Genomic DNA, 22,737 nt, shown 5'->3' with positions numbered 1-22,737 from the left:
TTCATTTGCATCCTTCTAGGCCAGATGAGTTTGGCTGCTGCAGAACTTGCATCTTGACTGCCTGGGGAATTTTGGTGGAATCCACAGTGGGAGTAGCACAGCACTTACCTGAGTTGTTTATGCTGGTTCAAATCACTTGTGCAGGTGTGTGAAGCAGCACCGGTCCCTGATGAGGGAACTGGCTGGGAATTTCCTATAGTCTTACTTTCATAGTAACATCTGCCTCTACAGGCTCCTTGTCTCCAGTCAAGGAGAAATGGAAGACACTTTTCCCCCAGGACCAGATTCAAGAAAAGATAAGTGATGCTGTTTATTTCACCCTTGCTGTGAGACAGCAGAAACGGCTGTCATGGAGTAAAGGGAGAGAGCTGGTTTGGATTTGGTTGCTAATGAATCAGGTTGTAATGTGTGCCTACTCCATATACAGAGGAGTCTAGACTTCATTTCTATTAGCACATCTTTAATTATTTTGTGTGTACATTTCTGAACACTCAGATATAAATGTTATAGAAACTGTGTCCATTATTCCAAGATACTGGCAGTACTCAATTTTATTTCGATAAGTTGTTTTTTAATTATAAAAATGCATGCAATTATCAGCACTTTGGTGTTCAGCCTTTACAGCATCAGCATGTAACACGCTTTTAAATTCTCTCAAAACTCTGTATGCACAGAAGTCACCCTTACACACCTACAGCCGATGTCGGCACGGGTGTTATAAAAGCGCGTGAGGTTAAAGAAAGCGAGATTACTAAGATTTGGAGCATTTTCTCCTGTATCGCCCCAGGCTCACACCCGGTTCTGTCACATGTCGGACTCTGCCGCGCTCCACCTTTCCTGCGTAGTCAGCGCGTTTCCCGCGGCAGCAGCAGGAATGCTGCTGAGGTAATTTTGCTGGCTCAAAGGCGTACGTGCGGTCCCATACGGGCCTGGGCTCCGCCGACACCAGACATCACCAGACACCCTTCCCAAGTTTTCCTTAACACCGGGCGCGCAGGGCAGGCGCGCCCGCCGGGGGCCGTCCTGCGCCTGCCCCCCGGCAGCGGCCGCCGCTCCCACTGTGGATCCTGCAGGGCATGTGGTCCCGGGCCGCGCCCCGGGCAGGAGCCTCCGCCGCACTGCGTTGGGAGCCGCCGGAGGGGCGGGGAGCGGGGGGGCCGCGCCACCGGCACGGGGAGGGGGGGGGGGACGGCCAACGTCCCCCGCGGGGCGGGCGCGCCGGCTCCGCCTCACAGGCCACCGCCGGCACGTTCCATTTTCCCCGCGGGGTGAACCCCTCTCCCTCCGCCGCGGCGGCTGTGGCCGCCCCGCAGAAACAGAGCGCGGCTCCGGCGGCGTCTTCCTTCTCACGCTGCCCTCAGGGCTAGGTGGTCCGGCCCGGCTCTCTCGGCCGTGCCGGGCAGTGGTAGCGGCCGCTCCGCCCCTTCAGCTCCCCCCCGGCGGTGGCGCGGGTGGTGCGTCCCGGCAGCAGGCGCGTCCCGGCCGGCGCCCGCCCCCCCGCGCCGTGTCATTGATGTTGTTGTTTGTGTCGCAGGAGCCGCAGGCCAGGCCGGGGCCGCCGCCCGGGGCCGCCGCCGCGGGGCTGGGGCCGGCGCCAGGGATGTCGGTGTGCGGGGAGGCGGTGGGCGCCGGCTCCCTGCCCAGCGAGCTGGTGGTCCACATTTTCTCCTTCCTGGCGGCCCCCGACCGGCTGCGGGCCTCGGCCGCCTGCTCGCACTGGCGGGAGTGCCTCTTCTACCCGGCGCTCTGGCCGCGCCTCCGCCTCAGCCTCCGCGTCTCGCCCGCCGAGCGCCCGCGCCTCGAGTTCCTCATGCGCAAGTGCGGCTGGTTCGTCCGTGAGCTCCGCGTACAGTTCGCCGCCGACAACTACCCCACCGGCGGCGGCGGGGCGGCGGCGGGCGAGGGCGCCGCGGTGGCGGGGGACGGGGAGGCGCCGCCGCCGCTGAGCCCGCGCTGGCTCGACCTGCTGAGGACTTACCTGGAGCTGGTGCTGTGCGTCCTGAGCAGCGTCCGCAACAACAGGTACCGCCGGGGGAGCGGCGGTGCCGGGCGTGGGGCAGACGGAGCCCCCCGAGCCGCGCGGTGCCCGGTCCAGCCGTCCCGCCGGTTTCTGCGGGCGGAAACAACGCCCGAGCCGGCGCCGGCCGGTTCGTGCTGGGGCTGCGCTCGGAGCTGCTCTATGTGTGTGAGAGAGGGTCTGTGAGTTGGGCAGAAACGGGGACGCGCCGCTTCAAACTACCAAATTTTTATCATATAGCGTAGCTTGACGAGGAATATAGACGCTCAGACGTCCAGCTGGCGAGAGGCTGGCCGATACGCAAAACAAATACAGCTGCAGTAATAAAAAGTTCTTCGTCTTTTGGATTGAAGCGGGGAATGCAGCTCGAACGGAGCAAGTGAGAGCCAGGAGTCTGAATTTACTGCATAACAAGATAGCTTTCTCACTTCAGATAAGCCTTACTATGGACAGAGTTTAGACCTTGTGTATGCTTTGCAAAGAAGTATGTTGTGAGAAACTGGTAAGGGGGAGTTAAAATTACAGCACTGGCGTGCTGAATTACTGCCCCAATAAAATACCTTCACCTTTCCAGCTATGAGGTCTTTCGGTGTAGAAAAACTGAGCTTTCATGCCACCTCTCGTTTTAACTGCTTATCTGAGGTTTGAGGAGGTTTTATGTTCTTTTGTTTATTGAAAAATATGTTCACGTGTAGGACTTTCTTGGCCCAATTGAATTTAAGTGATGGAAATATTTTCCTGTGGTTTGTATTTAAGATGTGTTTTTCGCACACTTACTTTGACAGGTTAGATAATTTCCTCAGCTTTGAGGTCTTTAAGACAAAAATACTTGCATTCTCTTCACTGTGTGGGGGTGTGATAGAGATAATAAGATGATAATCAGATATCCTAATATATGACCTCTAGTCAGCATGTAAGGAAAGCAAGGATATTACAGTTAGGTTATGATGAGTTTGGAAAGCCATGTAGGTTTTAGGATAGGAAATAGTTAATATTATTTCCCCTCTGCGCGCCTATAGCTTCACCTATCAAGGGAAGAAAAAAAGCTGCAAGTGTTTCAGGGCATCTTTAGGATGAATTAATCCTTGTGCATGGCCTTTAGAAAACTGTCTGCAACTGAGTCACGATCTTGTTACCGCCCCTTTTGATTCCAGAGGTATGAGAGAGTAGCTTGAGGCCTTCCTTGTGTCTTTATTTTGAATTGAAGCAAGAGAACTTTAAATGCAGTTCCTCGTTGGTTTGAGATGAATGCAAATGTGGTGTGTGAAGTCTCGCTTTCAGTTCCTCTGCTCTGTTGCCCCCAGCAGGTACTTCCTGTGGTGCAGCTGCGACGGCTGAGTTACAGACCTCACTTCAGAAAACAGCTCGTTAGTCCAGCTCACCTTTATCTTAATTTATTTCTTGCCCTATGAATCCTTGGTGTGTGAATCGTTGTTGTCTGTCTTGACTGGTCTTTTCTTGCATTTCAGGAGCTTTCACTTAGCTGTTGAATCTGCAGGAAATCTAGCTAGTATTATAAGAGGAAAAAATGTTGAAGTGATTGTGGTGGCTGTCTGATGTGAGACAGATATCATGACATGGGCTTGGAATTTTAAAATAAGTAGTATCTATAGGAGCTGTTGCACGGGGGTGTTGTTAGAAAACGAAATTGTTTCTTTTTTTCCTCACTGAAGTTCGAGGCTGTCAAAATTAACTGCAATGTTAGAAGGCTTTTGATACACTTTTTCTTTTGAAAAATTCTCCATGGCCTCATCTCAAATCTGTACAAGGATACTTGCTTTCTGAAGTTCATTTTACAGATTCTGTATGCACAGTGGGACTCAGGACTGCAGTAAAACACTGTGCAGAAGTAATTGTTTCTCCAGTATCTGTTGTCTGGTAGATTAGTATAATTTTGGTGGTAAAACTGGGAAGAAAAGTTACCAACTTTGATCGGATTTTGCATTGCCGTACTCTCTTGCTTTCTCTGAATCATTTATATGCTGCTCTTTTGGCTTGAAATGAATGACGCATGATTGGGGAACACAGGGTACCTGGTTATTACAGCAGGCTTTTTTTAAATGAGCATTTTAAAAATTGGGGGAAGAGTGGCATGATCTACATTAAATACTTGACCTTTTTTCAGTTTTACTTTCAGAATAGACTCATTTGTTTTCCCTGTAACAGACTAGGTTTTTAGTTTATTTTGATGTTTGAGGGGGTTTTTTCCTGCAAAGTAACTGCCTATAAACTGTTACTTCTCAGGTAGAACACTGGGTTTTAGTTCTTTAAGTAGATTTTTGAGTTTGAAAAGAGGTGATGAGGATTATTAATATGTGCCAAATTGCTGCTTAGTTCTTACTGTGACCACCTAATGTCTAAACTAGAGACCTTGTCACCTGCTTGATGCTTAGTTTTGTCTGAGGAGGGACTGCAGTCCATAATTAATTTATTTGCTCTTTATTTATCTGTAATTCAAGGGCTATTAATAATTCCTGCTTGTTTTCAGTGTATTTCACGGTGCACAAGATAGCAATTGTAATTTCCAAAATCATGTAAATGGAAATTTTTAACTTCTTCAGTGGCTGAATCACTGTAAATGCATTCCTTTTGAAATTAAGTTTAAAACAGGACTGTCTTTCATAACTCCTGTCAGCCCTTATGATAACCTTTTGGCAGATAAGTTAAAAAAATGTTCCATTTTACACTTCAGAACTGAAAAGGAATAAATCTGCCTTTGTGATGCTGTTTATTAACTGTGTAGTGTTGTTTTGGGGTTTTAAATTTATTATTAAGCAATGCAGTAGCAACCTTCCTCCTTGCAAGAAAAATAATGTATTTTAAATGGCCACAGATTTCCTTGAGGATTTACAATACTGCAGGACCTAAGAAAAGTAATTACTAAAAGTAATGAAATTTCTAAATGCTCTCTTGGCTTGAGGAGAATGATGTATGGTTTTGCTACTAAGAGCATTTTCTGTACAACATAAAATTGCTAGTTTCTAAGCAAATCTATGTGTTAAGTCTCTTGAAAAATATTTTGGAATGACCTTTGCTATTTCTGATGGAATTAAGGGAATAACAACTTTTTTGCAACTTGTTTTAAAAACAACTGAAATTTTTTTGACAAATATTCCTGCTGCCAGCCAGTTACCATCCAAAAAGGTACGTTCAAGGTCTGTCTCATATTTGAAGCAGAGTTTCAAGTTGTTTTGTGGGTGGCAGCTTATGAAGTAATAGGATTGGGACCTTGATGAGCTCTAAGAATCTATCATTTATTTGATGGAAAGGTACTAAAATAGTGTTTATAGTGATCTTTAACTTTTCCATAAACTTTTATGATTATGATAGCAAATGCAGCAAAATAACAAAGCTTATAACTGTTTAAAAGCTGATGTTCTACTTACTAGAAAGGGTGTGGGTGGGGATGATGTTTCTTAAATCCTCATGATCTGCACTTTCATGACCTGATCTTTCAAAACTGAGTTCTAGAAGACAGGCTGGGAGTGTGACAAACTTTCTGTTTGCACTTACGTGCATACAACAGCTAATAAGCACTTTGTGATCTTTCAGTAGGAAAATCCTGTTCTTTTATGTAACTCTATGATACCAAAGTATCATCTCCTCTACTCCTCCTTTCTTGCTTGCAAAGGAAGGTAGGAAGTTAGTGACACGCACACACATACACACACCCCTCTTTTCCTCTACAGCATGTTAAATTGTCTGACTTGTTTGATCTTTGCTATGGAAACAAAAATGCAGATTACTATAAAACTGTGGTGTCTTGCTGAAGTATGGTATCTCTTGGAGTTACCAAAAATTGGTGAATTGCTCAAAGCAGTAGACTGCATCTGGTTTTGATGTTTTCTAATGACTGTTTTCTATTGGTCTAAACAGGCAGCTGAAACTGGCCGAAACTAGTGTAGTAATACAATATGTGCCTTGCCACTTTGTTTGCCTTGAATATAAGGCAAGGACATTTTGTGCTTTTTTAAAATTGAGTTTTAAAAAAGACTGACCAAAATTGAAGATGGAGCCTAGTAAGAAGCTTATTATTTCTAGTGTGCTATCTGAGCTAGTGGAAAATAAATGTTTTAGAAATCCTTCCAAGACACAAGTTTTCCCCCAGGTGTTATGTATGGATACTATACAGGATTAAGATGCCATTGTGACTTTTAGCAAAAGATAAGTAACTTTTAAATAATTTTATTTAATTGGAATCACTTTACAGACTCTCTGAAAAGAAGATGAGCTGTGAGATGAATGTCATGGAGTTGTATAAAACTGCAAATAGTGGCAAAAATCTAGCATAGTGTTGAACTTGATCAGATTTGTTGATGGTAGTAACTGTGCTATGAATGGAAAAATAATTGGATATTGTCATTGGTTAAGTTTTCAGGCAGAGAACTTTTCCATTTGTCTCTGTACTGCATGAAATGGCAGTCAAAAAGATGAAGTAAAAATGTGTGGGGTGCTAGTAATTAGTGTTCCGTGTGTGCTGTGCTTTGGTGGTCCTCTTAATGCCTGCCTCCATCCTACTGTAGCATTGGCTGGTGGTATGAGTGGCACAAGCCGAGACCTGTGTTTGATGTGAATGTGGAGGTGATTCAGAACTGTTCTTGAGACTGCATTTTGGCTCTTGACCCTCATAAATAAGTCACCAAGATCAAAAGATAAAGGTTACTTTTAGCATTGCCTGTGAACACTACTTTTCGCACCTGGTGCAGGTTTCTGCTACTTCCCTGTCATACCAAACTATCTCTTACAGCTTTTGAGGAAAAAAGAGCCCAAAATAATCTCAAGTTGGGTGTGCCAGTGTTTTAGGTTTTCCTGCCAAGCTTATTCTTTGGTATGGTCAGGCAAAATGTCTTAGTGAGATTTGTAGAATATGGATCATATTTTAAGGCTCATCAGTATACTAGGCCTGTATTTAAAATATGAAATATTGAATGTTCGGAATTTCAGACACAGTTGTAAATTCTAGGTATTTGGCTCCAGTATTTTTAAGACTTTGTATGAAGCTCGTGGATCTTGCTGTTAAGTTGTTGTTCTCCTATAGAAAAAAGTAGCAGGTGCAACAGTGGGTATATTTCAGGCAATCGGGGTGCTGGTTTTGAATACGGGAACTTCAAAACATGCAAATTATGATTTATGGTAGATAACAATTATAGACTGCAACTCATACCTACTAAAAAATGTAAAACTTCGCTGCTTAATCCTTTTTTGCCCCCGTCTTCTCTTGGTAGAATATCAGGTTGTACTGTGGAGGTAGTGAACTGTACCAGAGCTTCCCTATGCTTTGAGCATGGTAATCATATTGCATTTTCCTCAAGGCTGATTTGCAATACTAGTATATGCTTTGTGAGCCAGAAGAAATAAGGATTTATGGTAACTCATGTAATTGTGAGCTACAGGTTAATTGGCATCTACTGTTTAGGATTAATTTAAGTTATGTGTCCATTTGTGGTGAAACTGGACTTTCTGCCTAGTTAATTATCAATTTCAGACTAGTCCTTGCATGTTAGGAGTAAATCTAATTTATAGCCTATATAAATAAAAGAAATGTTGACCCAAAACTTAGTCAGCTACAAAAATAATAATAGTAAATGCTACATAGCTACTTTAAAACTGCAGTCATATGCATACCTGTTTCTTGATCTATTTTAGGAATAGAAAAAATGCAAGTCAGAAAACTGAACTAGGGAAAGGAAAAGTGACTGTCTAGTGCACTGTGTCATGTTCAGCATCAACTTCTTTTTAGGTATCCCTTCTAAAAGTTAAAATCACATGTCATGGTGGACCACTATCCCTTACTGATGGGGAATATTAGAAAAGCTTCCTGTACTTTGATATAACAGAAATTAGACACTGATTAGGGTGTGGGGAGCTTTTGCTTTTCCTGTCTGAGGTTTGTGATGCCTTGATTGAGGCAGGTTTGGGCTCCCATTTGTAACCCAGCTGATGTAAGTGCTCAGGCAGGGTTGTTTTTTGTTGTGTTCTACTTGGGCATTAAACGCAGTGTCAAATGTTGAAAGGAACGAGTATTTGATGTTTTCATTGTGACACTTAACACACATTTTCCAATAATTAAAAATTGTATTAAACCACTCCTGAGTTTTCTTTGTGGCGCTACAGGCTTGCTGAAAATACTCCAGTGCTGGCTGAAAAGCAGTATTTGCTCTTACAGCTGGTTTCAGCAGTTTGTGTAGTCCTCTTCCCCTTTATACTTCAGTCTCATTTGCTGTAGTTCCATATGTGCCTGCATTCCAGGACAGTAAGTTTCCCAACACTGGTTATGTGTTCCATATAACAGTGGGGTTTATTGCCTGCATTTGTTTTATCCAGAGTGATTTCCCACACCATTTTAGTTTTGTGTACAGATTCCTTTTATTTTGTTGTTTCCTAGGAACCTCCAGAAGTTAAGTCTCTTTGGGGATATAAGCATTCTGCAGCAACATGGAACTATATCAAACACTTACCTTGGAAAGGTTGACCCTGATGGCAAGAAGATTAAGCAGTAAGTTATATTTGTAAATTATCAAATACAGGATGATAATAATAAAAGTGAAAATAATAAAAATAGATGACAGAACACAGAAGTTCCTGAAATATATGACTGAGAAGCTTTCAGTTTTTTACCAGGGTGAAAATCTAAATTCTTGTTCCTGCTATTTACATGAAGTAGTCTGGTTTTGTGACTGTTGTATTTTTGTTGGGTTTTTTTCCCTCCATTCTCAGTAGGGTGAGAATCCTTTCTTTCCTCTTTTCATTGTCTTCTAGAAACAATATTATGTTAATGCCACAAAAGGAGAGGTGGGGTGAGGAGCTGTTACCAGCACCTCTTACTATTGCTGTACATCAAAAAAAAAAATAGAAAAGGAAGTAATCTGTTATATTTCACAAGAGTTGAAAACGTATTTGTGTTTATGTTCTCATTCAAGTTTGCTCAAAACTTGAGAAACAGAGAAACTGTTGAAACATTGAACTGCTACGTCTTATTTCAAGTTGCATCTGAAAACTAGGTTCTGTATTTGCAGAATTCCTGAAAGATCACAGCTCTCAGTGTGCTTGTATAGTTCAGAGGTGTATTTTAGCTTGCCATTATTATATTACAGGACAGTCCTTGAATGCTTATAATCCAAATAGTAATTTGTTCTTCTTTGGAAAAGGTTAAATACACTATAAACAGCTACTGACTTCTGGAATAAATTACCACAGAGGGAGTGATGCTGACTTAACTATTTTAGCAGTACTGCTAAAACTTCTGATACAATAAAGCCTAAATACCATAATTTAAATTTGTGTCAATTAAAACATTTTTCACCCAGTAGCTTGGGAGTAGAATAAGTACGGCCACTCTAGGTCTTTAGTATTTTTTGTTTTGAGTGATTTTTAGAACCAGTGTGGGTATATTATCAGATTAATGTGTGTATGTGAATGCAGTCATCAAACTGAGTGTTTGGTCCTGACCTAAATTTGCGAACCAGTGCAAACAGAGCTGTGAGTCACATACTGTGTCTTTTTCATCTGTTATGTTTCCAGTGCAGAACTTGGAGCAATTTGTGATTCTGTCTAACATATGTACTGTAGTGCTGTGTGCAGGTAAAAGGCTTATTTGGTAAAAGCTTCTTTATTTGATACCCTTTGTGAAAATATAAATTTATAATGAAATCTTTGCAAAGGGACTTGAAGGGAGCCATCTAAGCAGGTGTTTACTCAGCTGAGTGGATGGTCAAATGTTTCTTCAAGCAAGAATTCACATTTTGGAGCCATAAACCATCAAAACTGATTATCTAACTTGTTCATCTTTTAGATGAATATTAACCTTTGCACATTTTGGAGTGAGCAAATAAATGCTACTTCTTTTTATTTTAGTTAATTTTGGTGTTGGGTTTTTCTGTTTGTTTCTTGTTGTGAGTTTTTTGTTTCATTGGTTTTTGGTTTTTTTTTTTTTTTGCGAGGGTGGTGTTTTATTGTTTCTTTTTTTTGGGGGGGGCATTATTGTTGATAGTTTGTTTTTTTTTTTTTTTTTTTTTTGCTAGAATAGAACAGTGTATTTGGGACATGCTAGTCTTTGTCTAAGTTAAAGGAAAGCTGTCACTATTTTATTCAGTTGTCTGAAGTCTGAGAACTAAAAGCAGACTTAGTTCAGAAAGTAAATCTTTATGGCTTCTTAGCCTTGTTTTTTGCACTTGGGGTTTGCATCAGTAAGTTGCAAGATGTGAATGCTGATAACTAACAGTGAAAGGTGTAAGCAGCCTTTGGAGACAGTGTTACTGGTAGTTGAGGATTTTTGGAACCTGTATGGTGATGAACCTTACTAGCTGTTTCAGAAACTTCCTGCAGTTAAAGCGGTCAGGGAAAAAAAAGTTATGATTCCTGAAATCTGACTTTGAGCTGGGTGTAACAGACTGTAGGTGGAATCTCAGCTATTACAGAGCCATTAGGATGCTTCCTCAGGTTTAAGGCTAAAGGTTTTTCTGAGGCAGAGAAGGCTTTGGAGCATATTTTCAAAAATATGCATTTGCATGAGTTTGTGATGCTTATTCCTTTTCTGTACAGCATGTGTGTCCTGGTTACTTTCTAAAATTCTCTTTACACCTCTGTTTCTTGGTGTTGGGATGCTTAGTGTAAACAGTTCATTTGTCTTGAGTTGAATAAAGCGTAGTTGCCTAAAATTTTGGCTTTCTGAAATCTGCTTCTTATGATTGATCTGTGTGGTTCAGATAGCTTAGTTTCCAAAAGAACCAGTTTAGCCTCTGTTATTAAACAAAATATCTTGATTGATAGTATTTAATTAAATAAATGGCCTCCATGTGCACCTTAGTAATCTGTCTGCTCCCTGTCCAGAGCCATGGATGTGCTTCAGTCCTGGTTAGGACTGGTTTGAGAGCTTAAACACTAATTGTGCCTGTTTAGTCAGGTCTGTCCTCTAGATGAAAACACCATTGGGGGCATTTATTGTGAAACTACATTTTAAAACAATTTTATTTTATAAGTTGTTTGCTTCAGTATAATAATTTGTAGGTTACAGGTCAATGGTGACCATCCCATAATTGCTGCCTGCAGGGAGCAAAGTGGGCTGATGACACTTGTTGAGACGTTAGTAGGCTGCATTGCTTTTTGGCATGTGCTGAGTGAGTTCTGCTTGTATTTCCTGTTGAATGCTCAAATTTCAGTTTTATAAGTGAGCTTTGAAATGATTGTGTTAAGTTAGCATAAATGTTGTAGTACCTGCTAGGCAGTTGAGGTAAAATTAATATGGTAATAAAGTAGATGTTAATTTCCAAGAATTCACGTGTCTTTTTTTTAGAATGCAGTTCAGGCTATTTTTGCAAACTCCAGTTAGATGCAATCTGTTTATGAAAAATAGAATGTGCATAAGAATTTGCAGGGGAGGAAAAAACCAAACCTGCTAGGCTGTTAAAAAAATTATTTGAAATATATTGAAATTAATTTCTTCTGTCCTATATGGTGCTTTCTGTCTGGCCTTTTTGCAAAGCAGGTATTAAAAACAATTCAGAAATTATTGCTGTTAAATCTTCTCTATTGACATGTTTGATCTCTGACTGACTAAAAACTGGAGAAAGTTTTCTTAGGACCTACAAGGTCATTAGAGTAGCAGCACAAATCTGCATACTTGTGTAAATACTTTGATGTTTGCAATAAAAAGTTGATTGCATTAAATCATTCTCTCTCTTTTAAGAAGTTTTTTACTGCAGTTTCCACTGGAGAGAAAAGCTACCCTAGAGTTGCAGAGTTCTGGGTCATATTTCTTTTTATTAAATTTTGCAGGCACTAAAACAGTATTTTTCTAAGCTCAGATGTTTAAGGTGTATGAGAACCCCAATTTAAACAGATTTTTAGTGCAGTGAGGCGTATAGATGGTAGCATTCTACTGAAGACCTCAAAATTAGTCTTCAACAGTTCTGTAAAACATTAGAAGCACTATTAAGATTGATTACATGGGCTATTACAAAATAAATCCTACCATTGCTGCAGCCATTGCAGCATCTTTTGTTGATGTGTATGGGGAGAGGTAAGAGTCTTTGGAAGAAATTTGGGATTGCTGTGGTAGAATCTTTTTCTTTGGGGGATTGTGAGATAATCTGCCTTCAATTAAGCATTGGCGAGAATAATGATGAAACAAACATTGCCAGGATCAAATAAGGTTCTTCTTAGCTCCAAATAAATCTAGGAATAAAATAGAAAAATGGCACTGTTCTTTAAACTGTTGTTTAAAACAGTTTCATTTGTGTCACAGTTGTGAGTCTTCAATTTTAAATAAAATATTTGGAGAGATCTGGAAATATTGAAGTCTTTTTACCTGATGACTATCCTAGGTAAAACCTAGGTAAAACCTTGGGAACTGAGGTGTAAAATAAATACAGTAACCACACCAGCTTTTCCATTTGGTTCAAGTCGGGCCTTGCTGACTTCACTCCTAGTACCTTCATAGGAGAAGGAAGAATGCGCATGTAGGCAAGGGAGGGGATGAATAAGGATTTGCCAAGAGAGAGGATGAGTGAGGACTGATCTTTTAACTTTATTACAACAGAAGGGTTATGGGGCATCAAAGGTAGTAGGTGACAGGTTCAGAGCAAGCAAGAAGAGGAGATAATCTCACTGCAAAGTTCTTTATTATTGGGTGTTATGGTTGCTAAACCCTTTCTCCCCTAAGGGAGGAACCTAGATGAATTTGTAGAATTGAAGTCTCTGAGAGTTGCAAAATACATAAAGCCACCTCTGCTCAGAACTGAGTTACAAAGTTTTGGAAACTAGAGAGATATTTGATAAATTGCCCCATGTGTTTTCCTTGTTCTGTCACCTTAAGGTGCTAGTGTTTCTCTGCTGTCAGTCAGGATACTGGCCTAAACCTTTAATTTTGCCTGGACATTATCTCTATTAAAGTTACGTGGATGAGAATAAAATTTTTAATTTTTTTTTTGTTTAGATATATAAACTATATAGATCCTTGTAGCAATAAAAGAAGTGTTCTGTGCAAAATCATTACCTGATTTGGGGAACAAAAATTTCTGCTGTTTTTATACTGCATCTTATTTCTTGATATTTTATGGTTTTATGGAATCTTATTTCTTGATGTCATCGTCTGGCTCAACTGCTTCTCTGTAATGCTGACCAGAGCTTGAGATCAAGTACTTACCTACACGTGTGTCTAAAATGCTAAAAGAACACTTGTCATTTGGACAGGAGCACTCTTTTGGGCCTTTAGAGCTTTGGAATGGAGATTGGAAAAATACTTACATGGAGAAAGTTTTTAGAGTGTGACTGTACTATTTGAATCTAGTATTGAAAAATTAAAATACTTCTGTTGCATTCTTGGACAAAATATCTTAACGCGAAGAACATCTATTTACTTAAAAAAAGGGGGTAGGAGAAGTGAGTGCATCAGAATAAGTTCATAATAATCTGGCACTGATAATTTGAGATTGAAATGTTACTGGGTCCAAGTTGTTTTGGTAAAACAGGAACCTGTTGGCTCTTGAAAATCCAGTTAGTTCTACGTTTGGAATTATTTAAAGAATCTTCTTTTATGTTTGTTCTTTACCCTGTAATGAGCAAATCAAGCAGGTAATTTCACATCACTCTAACTTACTCTCAAAATCAAGTTTGTCACCTTTCATTGATAATTACTTTTTTTCCATACTAGATTTGCAGTTCTGGAGAAGTTAGGAAATACAAAAAGCTGGTTTTAAAAACAAGAGCTGCATTTGAAAAGCATTACAGATTTTCTTATTTGCATAACCTTAAAATGAATGTGGGAAGGTGTTAAATACATGCTGGAAAATACATGAAGTGAAGGTTCATAGTGTTACCGTTTTTGGAAGACAAAGTGCCTATTTCTTTTAGTTTACAATTTTAACCTTTTAAGTGCAGTGGATGTTAAAATGCTCTGGGTGGTCTGCAGTCTGGTTGCAGTTCATAAGAACTATAATAATAGCATCTTCCTGCAGAATAAGGCTATAAATGAAGGAAGAGTAAATCTTGAATAAAAAAAAATGAATGGTACGCAGTTGGTAAGACCAAACCATGTTTAATAGGATCATTGTCTGTTTTGTTTACTTACAGAATCCAACAGCTGTTTGAAGAGATATTAGGCAATAGCAGACAATTGAAATGGCTGTCTTGTGGGTTAATGCTGCAAATAGTAACTCCCACATCATTGTCCTCCTTATCAAACCCCATAGCCAACACCATGGAACATCTGAGCTTATTGGACAACCACATCCCTGGTAATACCACTCTTATCACTGCGGTTGAATTGGAGCGCTTTGTGAATCTGCGTTCGCTCGCTTTGGATTTCTGTGATTTTACAGCTGAAATGGCAAGAGTCCTGGCTGACAGCAACCATGTGCCTTTGCATCGACTGTCTCTCCTGGTCCACAGTGTTTCCATAATGCACAAGTCATTGGACAATATGCCAAAAGATGAGAATTGGCAGGCGCTGACTCGCAACAGCACTAATCTTCGGGTCTATATAATGGCCTTTGATGTCAAGAGTGATGATATGTTAAGGATTCTTAAGCCCAGTATCCCCCTAGAGAGGATTCACTTTGACAGCTATGTCACTTGTGTTTCAGGAGCTGTTGTTGATCTCATATCCAGGCAGTATGACAAGTTCCTCACTCATTTTATACTAATGAATGATGTGATAGATATGTCTGCCTTCCCAGATCTCAGTGACAACCGGAATGAAGATCCACTTGTCTTATTAGCCTGGAGGTGCACAAGACTGTCTCTCCTAGCTGTTCATGGTAGGTAACACATTGCATGGACATAGTTTGTGGCTTTTAAATGCTTACAAGCCCTCAGCCTTTCTAACCATAGTGCGTTTTAGTGGCAAGTTATGCAGAAGGCTGCTGCACTATTCTGTACTTGCTGTTGTTGAAGATGTTTGTTGTATATGAGTTTTAAACCTGCTTGTGTCTTAGTAACCTCTGTTGAGAAGTCACATAGGATTTTATTAAACTCCTCACAGAAATGAGGATAACTTAAGAAGTGAGCATTCCAGGAGGCTTATCCTGCAAGCGGTCTGCACTGTGCAACTTCCATTAAATGACTAGTTATGTGTATGGGAACTGAAAACATTTGCTGTTTTTCTGTGAGCTCATGTGCTGGCAAGATTAGATAATTTTACTTCCTCTTTGTAAGTAACATGGGTTAAGTGCCCCAAAGCTGAGAAGAATAAATGTGTTACCAATTCGGTAAGACTGATGAAGGCTGAAAAATATGTAGAGGAGATTGCCTCACTGATTGTGTTGGTTTCACCAGTAATACCAGAGCTAGGTTTATCCCACTTATTTATTTGCCATATAGTAGCAAATAACTTTTAGAATTTATTCAGCTCTGTTGTCAATAGAGAACTTGGTGGTATAAGTTATAGCAGTCTGGCAAATTTTAAGACACCCAAAACTGAAATAATGCAGAATAACATTTTTTTTTTAATTTGTGCTGAAATCAGCTTACCAAGACCATGAAGGAGTTAAGCAATGGCTGATGAGTTGTATAAGAATAAATGTGTTTCATCAGACTGCTTGTGGGAGTAAATCTCCAGTTGTTCAGTACAAACAGGAGACCTTCAGCAGCAGGAGGTGAACATTCAGATTTCCATCAGTTGAAGTCAGAATGTCCTGCTGTATTTGCTCTTTTTTTTCTGTGGTCTTCTACTGAAAAATCATTGCTGGGGGCAGGGAAGGATGATCAATTGAGCTGCCTCTCCTTAATAGTTTCCAGGTGAGACAGATTTTGGGTGCCAGTGCATGATTGTACCAGTCTAAGTGTGGCTTTTAGCAGTTTCTTCTGAAATTTGGATACATGTTTGAGGACATTTAAAAAAAATTAAAATTGTGTTGCCTTAAATTATCCTCCTGCTACAGAAAAATCCTTTAATATATTATCTAACTTTAAAAGCTAGTGAAACATCTGAACATAAGCTAGTGTAAGTATAGTTTCATATCAGCACGTGTCTATTCAGTAGAAACTGTTAGTCTGTGCAGAGTGTTGGGAAAGCAAACATCCCTTATGCTTCTGTCTAGCAAATGGTTGTTGCTACATCACCTTTCTTTGGAGAGATGCTGTCTCTGCCTGTGTGAGAAAATGGCCAAATATCACCTTGCTGTTACACTGGGATTTGCATTCTTTACCCTTCTTTTCCCCCTTCTTGCAGCAGAAGCTAGCTAAGCTGCTTATGAATGCCTCCTGATCTTTTCCAAGCTGTGGACATAACTTTTCTAGTACTGTACTGCAAGCATCGTTCTTGGAGAGTAGATGGAACACTATTAGGAAGAAATATCCAGTGCAGCATCTTAGCCTCATGCTTGGATTCCCTGAGGTTTACAGTATAATGTTTTCTGGCTCCATTTGTCATATTATATTGTGAAGTTTCTTTCAGGAAAATAAGGTGTTTTTGTTCAAGGTGCCATAATTTGCTTGAAGTGCTCGGGTTTCTTCTTCTGTCTCCCAGAGTGGTTATTCTTCAGCTTCCAGCGCTTCTCAGGCTTTTTTTTGTGTGTGTGTGTGTGTGTATGTTTCCTCTTCTGGTATTAGTTTGCTTTTGAAAAAGCTTTTATTTCCATCTACTTGTGGCTGCCACTTGTCATTGACTGAAATAGGAAGGGGAAAGCATGTGCAAAGGACAGTTGCCTGCACTGGGCTGCCTCAAGATTGTCTTTTGTGGGAAGTCATCATCTTGCCACCAAGAAATGGTGGAAATGTCCATGTCCAGAAGCCAGAGGAAGGCATGGTCCATCTGTGAGAACAAAGGCCTTTTTAATTTTTTCTTCCTCCTTAAGGGAAGGATACTTCCACATGGATTTTTATGACTTTGTGTTATGAACATTGTGGTGAAGTTTTATTCTGTCCCCAGAAATGAGCCTTACAGATATGTGCAGGCTTCTTTGTTGAACACCTACCCTAACCCACATACTTCCAGAGACACAATAGAAAAAAAGTAAAAGAAAACAGAACAGAAATTTCTTTTCTTTATTACTTTGACATCTTTTCTTCATTCTCTGACAATCTATTTTGATATGTTATGATGTAGAGCATGTTCATGCATTGTTGGAGGACCAAACCACAGTTAGCTTTTACTTCTCAGCACTTCAGCTTTCCCAGTTCAAATATTGTGCAGACTGTAGCTTTACTTGGAATCTACTTGGGCATCTCACCAAGAAGCTTAGCACCTGCAAGAATGATGATCATGGCAGAAATGAGCCTTTTGCAGTGGAAGGGCTGATTTGGCAGAGCTCCCCAAAAGGGAAGTTCCCATCTGTGGTTTGCATCTGAATAGGGAAGAACTTTGCATTTCTCTTAGCCAGGGCACAGAAAGCTTACAGGTATCTGGGGAGTAGGAGTTTTTAAAGAGAAATGCTAATATATAGTGTCAAGAGAGGGAAGCTTTGTAATTATATTTTATCTCAGACAGAATGACAGGATACATCTAGTTTATCTTACATATATATGTATATAAAATATGTACATAAACACACACACTGGGGTGGCATGAAGAGGCTGCAGAGGCTTTTGGTTTGTGAGCGTGCTGACTTTCTGTTTGTTTGGTGGTGGCTTGGTTTTTTTATTATTAACTCTACTTTCTAAAGCAATGAAAGCAAATATTTTTTTCTAACATAAGCAGAGTTTTAAAGCATTCCTTTTATGCATTCAGTTAATTAATAACTCACTTTTTTCATTCTAATTTTACTACACAGTAGATCACAGGAGGTTTGAAGTTTTATATATAAACTTACAGTGGTCCACTGCTGTGCAAGTAGGAGGAAAAGATCTAGAAAGGGTTAATGAAACGATCTGAAATATTTTTATACTTACTTATTCAGAGTGTAAAATGGGGGCTTCACCACTTGAAACCAGAAAGCCTCCACCATGTCCTAGGGGAATTCTGCCAGATAGAACATGATGGAATAGGTTGGGAGAGATACTGGGATGGTCTGGTATTAAGTTCTAGAGTAAGAAAATACCTCATAGGAAAATGACAGAACAACTTTGTTTTTCTTTCCCCGTAGGTTACACAGTCTGGGCTCATAATCTTATAGCGATTGCTCGTCTTCGTGGCTCTGACCTGAAAGTACTGGAAGTCACAGAAGAAAGCATTGAATTTGACCAAGGAGAACTGGCTGATCAGGATGTGGATCCAGTACACAATTTCATTGAGCAAGTATCTCTCGGATTGGGTCGCCCTTGGCACGCTGTCATGGACATAGAGCTGCTCAGTGTCTTCACTGAGCCAACCCGTCACTTTTACAGAGAGATGCAAAGCTTCAGTGAAGGCATTTAGCTCCTTATTTACAATTCCTGTGGTTACATATGCAAGTAGGGTCCTATTATGTTTTTTCGGTAGTGTGAATTAACCCCTTTTGTGCTGTGTTTAATCAGTATTAGCTATATAGAATTATATATGTGTATTCTACTTCTTGATCAAAGAACGTAGTCGGGTATTGGTTTAGAAGCTGAAAGTGGCAGTGTTTAGGGTTTTCACGGTTAATGGACTTGTCTACCAAACCTTGCAAAGATACAGCCAAAGGCTGTCTGAGGTTGCCGGCTAACTTTACTTTACTTGAGTAACTGCATTTTGAATTCTTTTGCTATTCTATTGGAGTCCTGTGCTCGGGAGCCAACTGTTTTTAATACCCATATCCATAGCCCAGTGGATCTCTATGCTGTCATTGTGTGCTTAATCCAGTAGCATGCTATTTAATAGGCTTAAGGGACGAGAAGTCTATCCAGGGCTGTTCACTGTAAGACTCTTACCTTGCTTGATTTCACGTGCGGATTCTGCAGCATGGCTTAACTCCATTCTCGGCTTTCCTTAGCTGCTAAGCGGCGGTGTGAAACACTAGCGGTTCAGGTTCCTGCACTTACAGATCCACTCCATAACGCTGTAGTCTTTTGGATTCTTTGCAAACTCCTCCTTGTTTGTTCTCACGTTCTGTCATCTTCCTTAAAAGTTAGCTTTGGGCCAAAGTTTAAAAGGAGAAAGCAAGAAATGTGCGCTCCGGTGAGGTAAACGCGTAACAGTGAAGATTTCGATACAAAGGTCTACACCTGCAAACAAACATTAGTCGTGAAATCCCTAACAACCAAGTCACTGGATTTTCTCTGTCAGCGCCTGTGTCAGCTGCCAAAGAATAGATTAAAAACGAAGAAGTGCCCACATGCTGGCAGGGGCAGGCCAACTTTTGGCCAGCCAGATACTGCTAGATTGTAATATATAAGGTCGAATTTCGACCTGTGGTACACAGCTGTGCTGTGGCTCAGTCAGCAACCTCAGAACTCTTAACAAACATGCACCTGTTTCACTGTGAATAGTGAATGTAAAGGAAGGAAAGGAAACAAATACAAAGCTTGTTCTATCACAGGTATGAGCTGCTATGATGCATGAAGAACATTCCATGAAGTATGTTTTAAAATCTTGTTATATCTGAGAGGCTTTAGAAGCCGATGTAACTGTTTCAGGGCAACCGCGGTACAGACGTGGTCTCTGTGAGACTTCCACCTGACCCCAGTTTTAAGTGGTACGAATGTTGTGCATTTAATGTTTAAAGGACAGTCTGCAATAATAAAGTAAGTGGCCAACGTGGGTGCCCAGCAGTGCTGAGACCTGGCTGCTATATTGTAAGCTTTGGAAAACACAATTTATGCAACAGATGTCCAGATATGATTCTATTTATGGAAAAAGTTTATATGTGTTTTACAAATGGTTTTACCATCTTATATTAAAATGACCTTTTGACAGGTGTGCGCTGTTTTGTCTCCAGTGAGCACATACCATGCGGATTTTATATGTACATCAGTAGAGTGAATCCACTGGCACAGTGTGTGTATATGCCAGATGTGGTGAGATTTTATCTTATAAATGTGATCAGATTAAAAAAATACTCCTGACAGAAAATGTAAGGAAACCAGCTGAATGTTTGAATTGATGACTGATGTTGTATGGTTTATGTTAAATGTTATATTCTTTTAATCAATGAATAAAGCATTAAAAATTGATCGCTGTATAAAATACTTTATTGTTATCAGCATGAAGATTTTTAGAATTAAAATGCAACATCGTTCATAAGATGTGTATAACTAGTAGCTCCCATTGTGTTTAGGTCAGCAGAAAAATCTAAAATAAGTCACACAATTTTTTTAAATTTGGCTGAATTTTGTCAACATTTTTTGGGGTGGTGGAGGATTGGGAAGGATGCTTTGCTCAAGCTCAGACCAGTTAGCACAAACAGTATATCATTATATGACCTATTAGACTGATACAGTAAACTGTGGATTGTAGAATATAGAAGACTACTTTTGAGAAATTACTTCATCAATTGCAATTGCTTAAATCAAAATCTAATGTGCTCAAGAAAAATGTGTAGTACTTCTTTGGTGTCCCACTATTAAATAGATTATGAATACCTGCAACGCTTCAGTTTGACGTTTTATCCGTACTCAGAGTACACAGCTGTGCCTTCTGAATGAAAGCTGAAATGTCTGCTCAGCTGTTGGAGAGCTGCTGGGCCCTGCAGTGGCTGACTGTGCTGTGAGGCTTGTCAGAGTGGCTGGTCAGTGTGTGCGTGCCAAGCACAGACTCTATTCGAGCTTCTTGACTTCATGTTGCGATAGCCCAAGCTGCTGCCAAGTGTGAAAACTGCACTGCTTGTTCAAGCAGTTTGCTAGATCTTCCAGGTTTAGTAAGCAAGATCATTTGCCATCATACTGAAGAGACGCTGTGGGTGATTAAGATAAGGTAAATACAGTTACAGCTTTTCATGTTCCAGTAAAGTGAAATATTGGGACTTATTTCGGTGCCTTTCAGGCCTTGGCCTCAGAAGGGAGTTTTATGTAGCAGATAAATCTGATCGTGGTTGCTCAGCAGCATCTGAATCTGAAGTTTGGCTGTGAATGGTTCAAGATTTCAGAAAGTCACACAGAAAAAGCCAGAAACAAATAAAGCAAATTCTTCGTCCTATGGTTTAAACAGTTGTAGAATGGTAATTTTATCTCTGCAAGCTACTGGATCTTATGGGTAACTGCCTTACTAAACAGAGTTGGGAAGTAACCTGTTTGCCTTTCTGTTGTATAAATGTTTTTAATCTGTTTGGTCTAACCTATTTTCTGCTTTGTTTTAATTAACTTAATCTTGAAAGACAGGATGAGGATCAGGGGAAGCAGCCCACTTGACTACAGCAGGGTGTAGTCAGGTGTCAAGACTGCAGGTGTGCAGTCCTTTCACTGGCTGCAGTTGCAGCCAGAGCTGGCTCTTAGCAATGGCTGTGCATTGTTGGAATGCTCCAGGTCTGATTTGTTTCATACAGCCTCAAGTCTGCTCACTGGGTGTGGCTTGTGTTCAGGGAAGAAGTCAGTGTACCTAAAACAGATGGCTAGAATCTTTCTGTCTTGGAAATTATAGGGAGTCCAGTAAAGCAGGAGTGTGTGGTGAAAGCCATACCTTGAGCAGTGGTAGGGAAATGCACCCTTGATTTTTCTCCTCTCTTAGGAATAGATAGGAGTGGGGTTTGTTATCTGCCTGTATTTCCAGCAGTAATCTTTATTAGTGATACCAGGATGAAGGGATTCAAGCTGAAGTGATCTGAAGTGATCTTAGGAAATGAAGATAATATTCTCTTTCATTTGGAGTGGGACCTTACAAACTATTGCAAAATCACTTTGAACTTGCATAATCCCAAAAGGAATTTTACTTTTGTTGTTTCTTTGTATTTCCTGAAGAGATGGCAATGTCAGATTAGTCTTTTGCATTCTAGGTTCAGCTGCAGGAGCTTGGAACACAAGCCTTCATCTGTCAAAACTTATTCTTTTGGGGGTGGGCAGAACAGGGACTTCCCCGCATACACTTTTGCGTGGCCTTTCTATATTTGACAGGTTACCATCTACCTGCTTCCTATTACATAAACCTGAGCTTGCTTCCAAATTTGCAAATAAAATTTTGGACTGCTACAGGGGAAGGGAAAAATGTCTCAAATGATGCCATTCTATCTGCAGGATGAACCAATCCTTGCTTTTCCTGCATTTTCTTAGTCCAGCTATTTTTTGCCTGCAGCTTTCAGTACCATTGTGGGCATAGACTGTTTTTGTGGATGAAGAATTTTTCAGTGTTAACTTAGAACAAATATTTAACCCACATGGAGAAAATACCGTGTTTGCTCAGAAAGCAGAGATACAAGTTTTATGGCAGTGTTATCAGCCCAGAATTTCTGTGCTATACCCTGGTTCTCTGTGCAGGGGCAAGGCTGTATTTGGCAGTTCTGCTTGCTCCCAGGGCTGATGACAAGGCTAAGGGTAAACCCCAGTAATTCCTTTGAGAATCTTTGTGAAGTCTCTCAGGGAAACTCCTAGCCATCAACTAATTGGCTAAAGCTGATGCAACAGCCACGTTAAACTACATGGTTGATTTAACAGGGATGATGCTTTAAAATACCTGTTGTCACAATCTGTCATTGAATCACTGGAGTACAAATGCTTAACCTAAATGCTTTGAGGGTGAAACTAGAAGCAGAAAGGATAAAGAAATTGTAGGAGTGTGCCGTGGAAGAGTTCTACAGCTGAAACAAGACAACATGGAAACAATGGTAGGAGCAGAAAGACTGAGCTACAAGAGATAGTGTTCCCTTGGCAGACTCTACCTAAGCAATTACAAAAAAAGTGGGCTGGAGGTTTTTTTGGTAACTTCTAATTAGGGGGTGTGGTGGCTGCATTTACATTAA

The 22,737-nt window shown here is 40.5% G+C and overlaps 1 protein-coding gene across 1 annotated transcript; it reads left to right on the top strand.

The window, feature by feature from the left end:
* Window positions 1-1,501: 1,501 nt before the first annotated feature.
* Window positions 1,502-20,023, top strand: FBXO33 (F-box protein 33). Its single transcript, XM_059849949.1, has 4 exons — window positions 1,502-2,022; window positions 8,403-8,513; window positions 14,087-14,772; window positions 18,037-20,023. The coding sequence occupies exons 1-4, from the start codon at window positions 1,514-1,516 to the stop codon at window positions 18,306-18,308; spliced, it is 1,578 nt and encodes a 525-aa protein (XP_059705932.1). The 5' UTR covers window positions 1,502-1,513; the 3' UTR covers window positions 18,309-20,023.
* The last annotated feature ends 2,714 nt before the right edge of the window (window positions 20,024-22,737 follow it).

The sequence above is a fragment of the Haemorhous mexicanus genome, chromosome 6 (genome assembly GCF_027477595.1).
Source record: "Haemorhous mexicanus isolate bHaeMex1 chromosome 6, bHaeMex1.pri, whole genome shotgun sequence".
Classification (NCBI taxonomy): Eukaryota; Metazoa; Chordata; class Aves; order Passeriformes; family Fringillidae; genus Haemorhous; species Haemorhous mexicanus.
This window is presented reverse-complemented; position numbering and strand designations above follow the sequence as displayed.

Coding starts and splice junctions, on each gene's coding strand:
- FBXO33 (XM_059849949.1), top strand. CDS start 1,514: ATGTTGTTGTTTGTGTCGCAGGAGCCGCAGGCCAGGCCGGGGCCGCCG. Junction 2,023..8,402: donor AGCAGCGTCCGCAACAACAG/GTACCGCCGGGG, acceptor GTTGTTTCCTAG/GAACCTCCAGAAGTTAAGTC. Junction 8,514..14,086: donor GATGGCAAGAAGATTAAGCA/GTAAGTTATATT, acceptor GTTTACTTACAG/AATCCAACAGCTGTTTGAAG.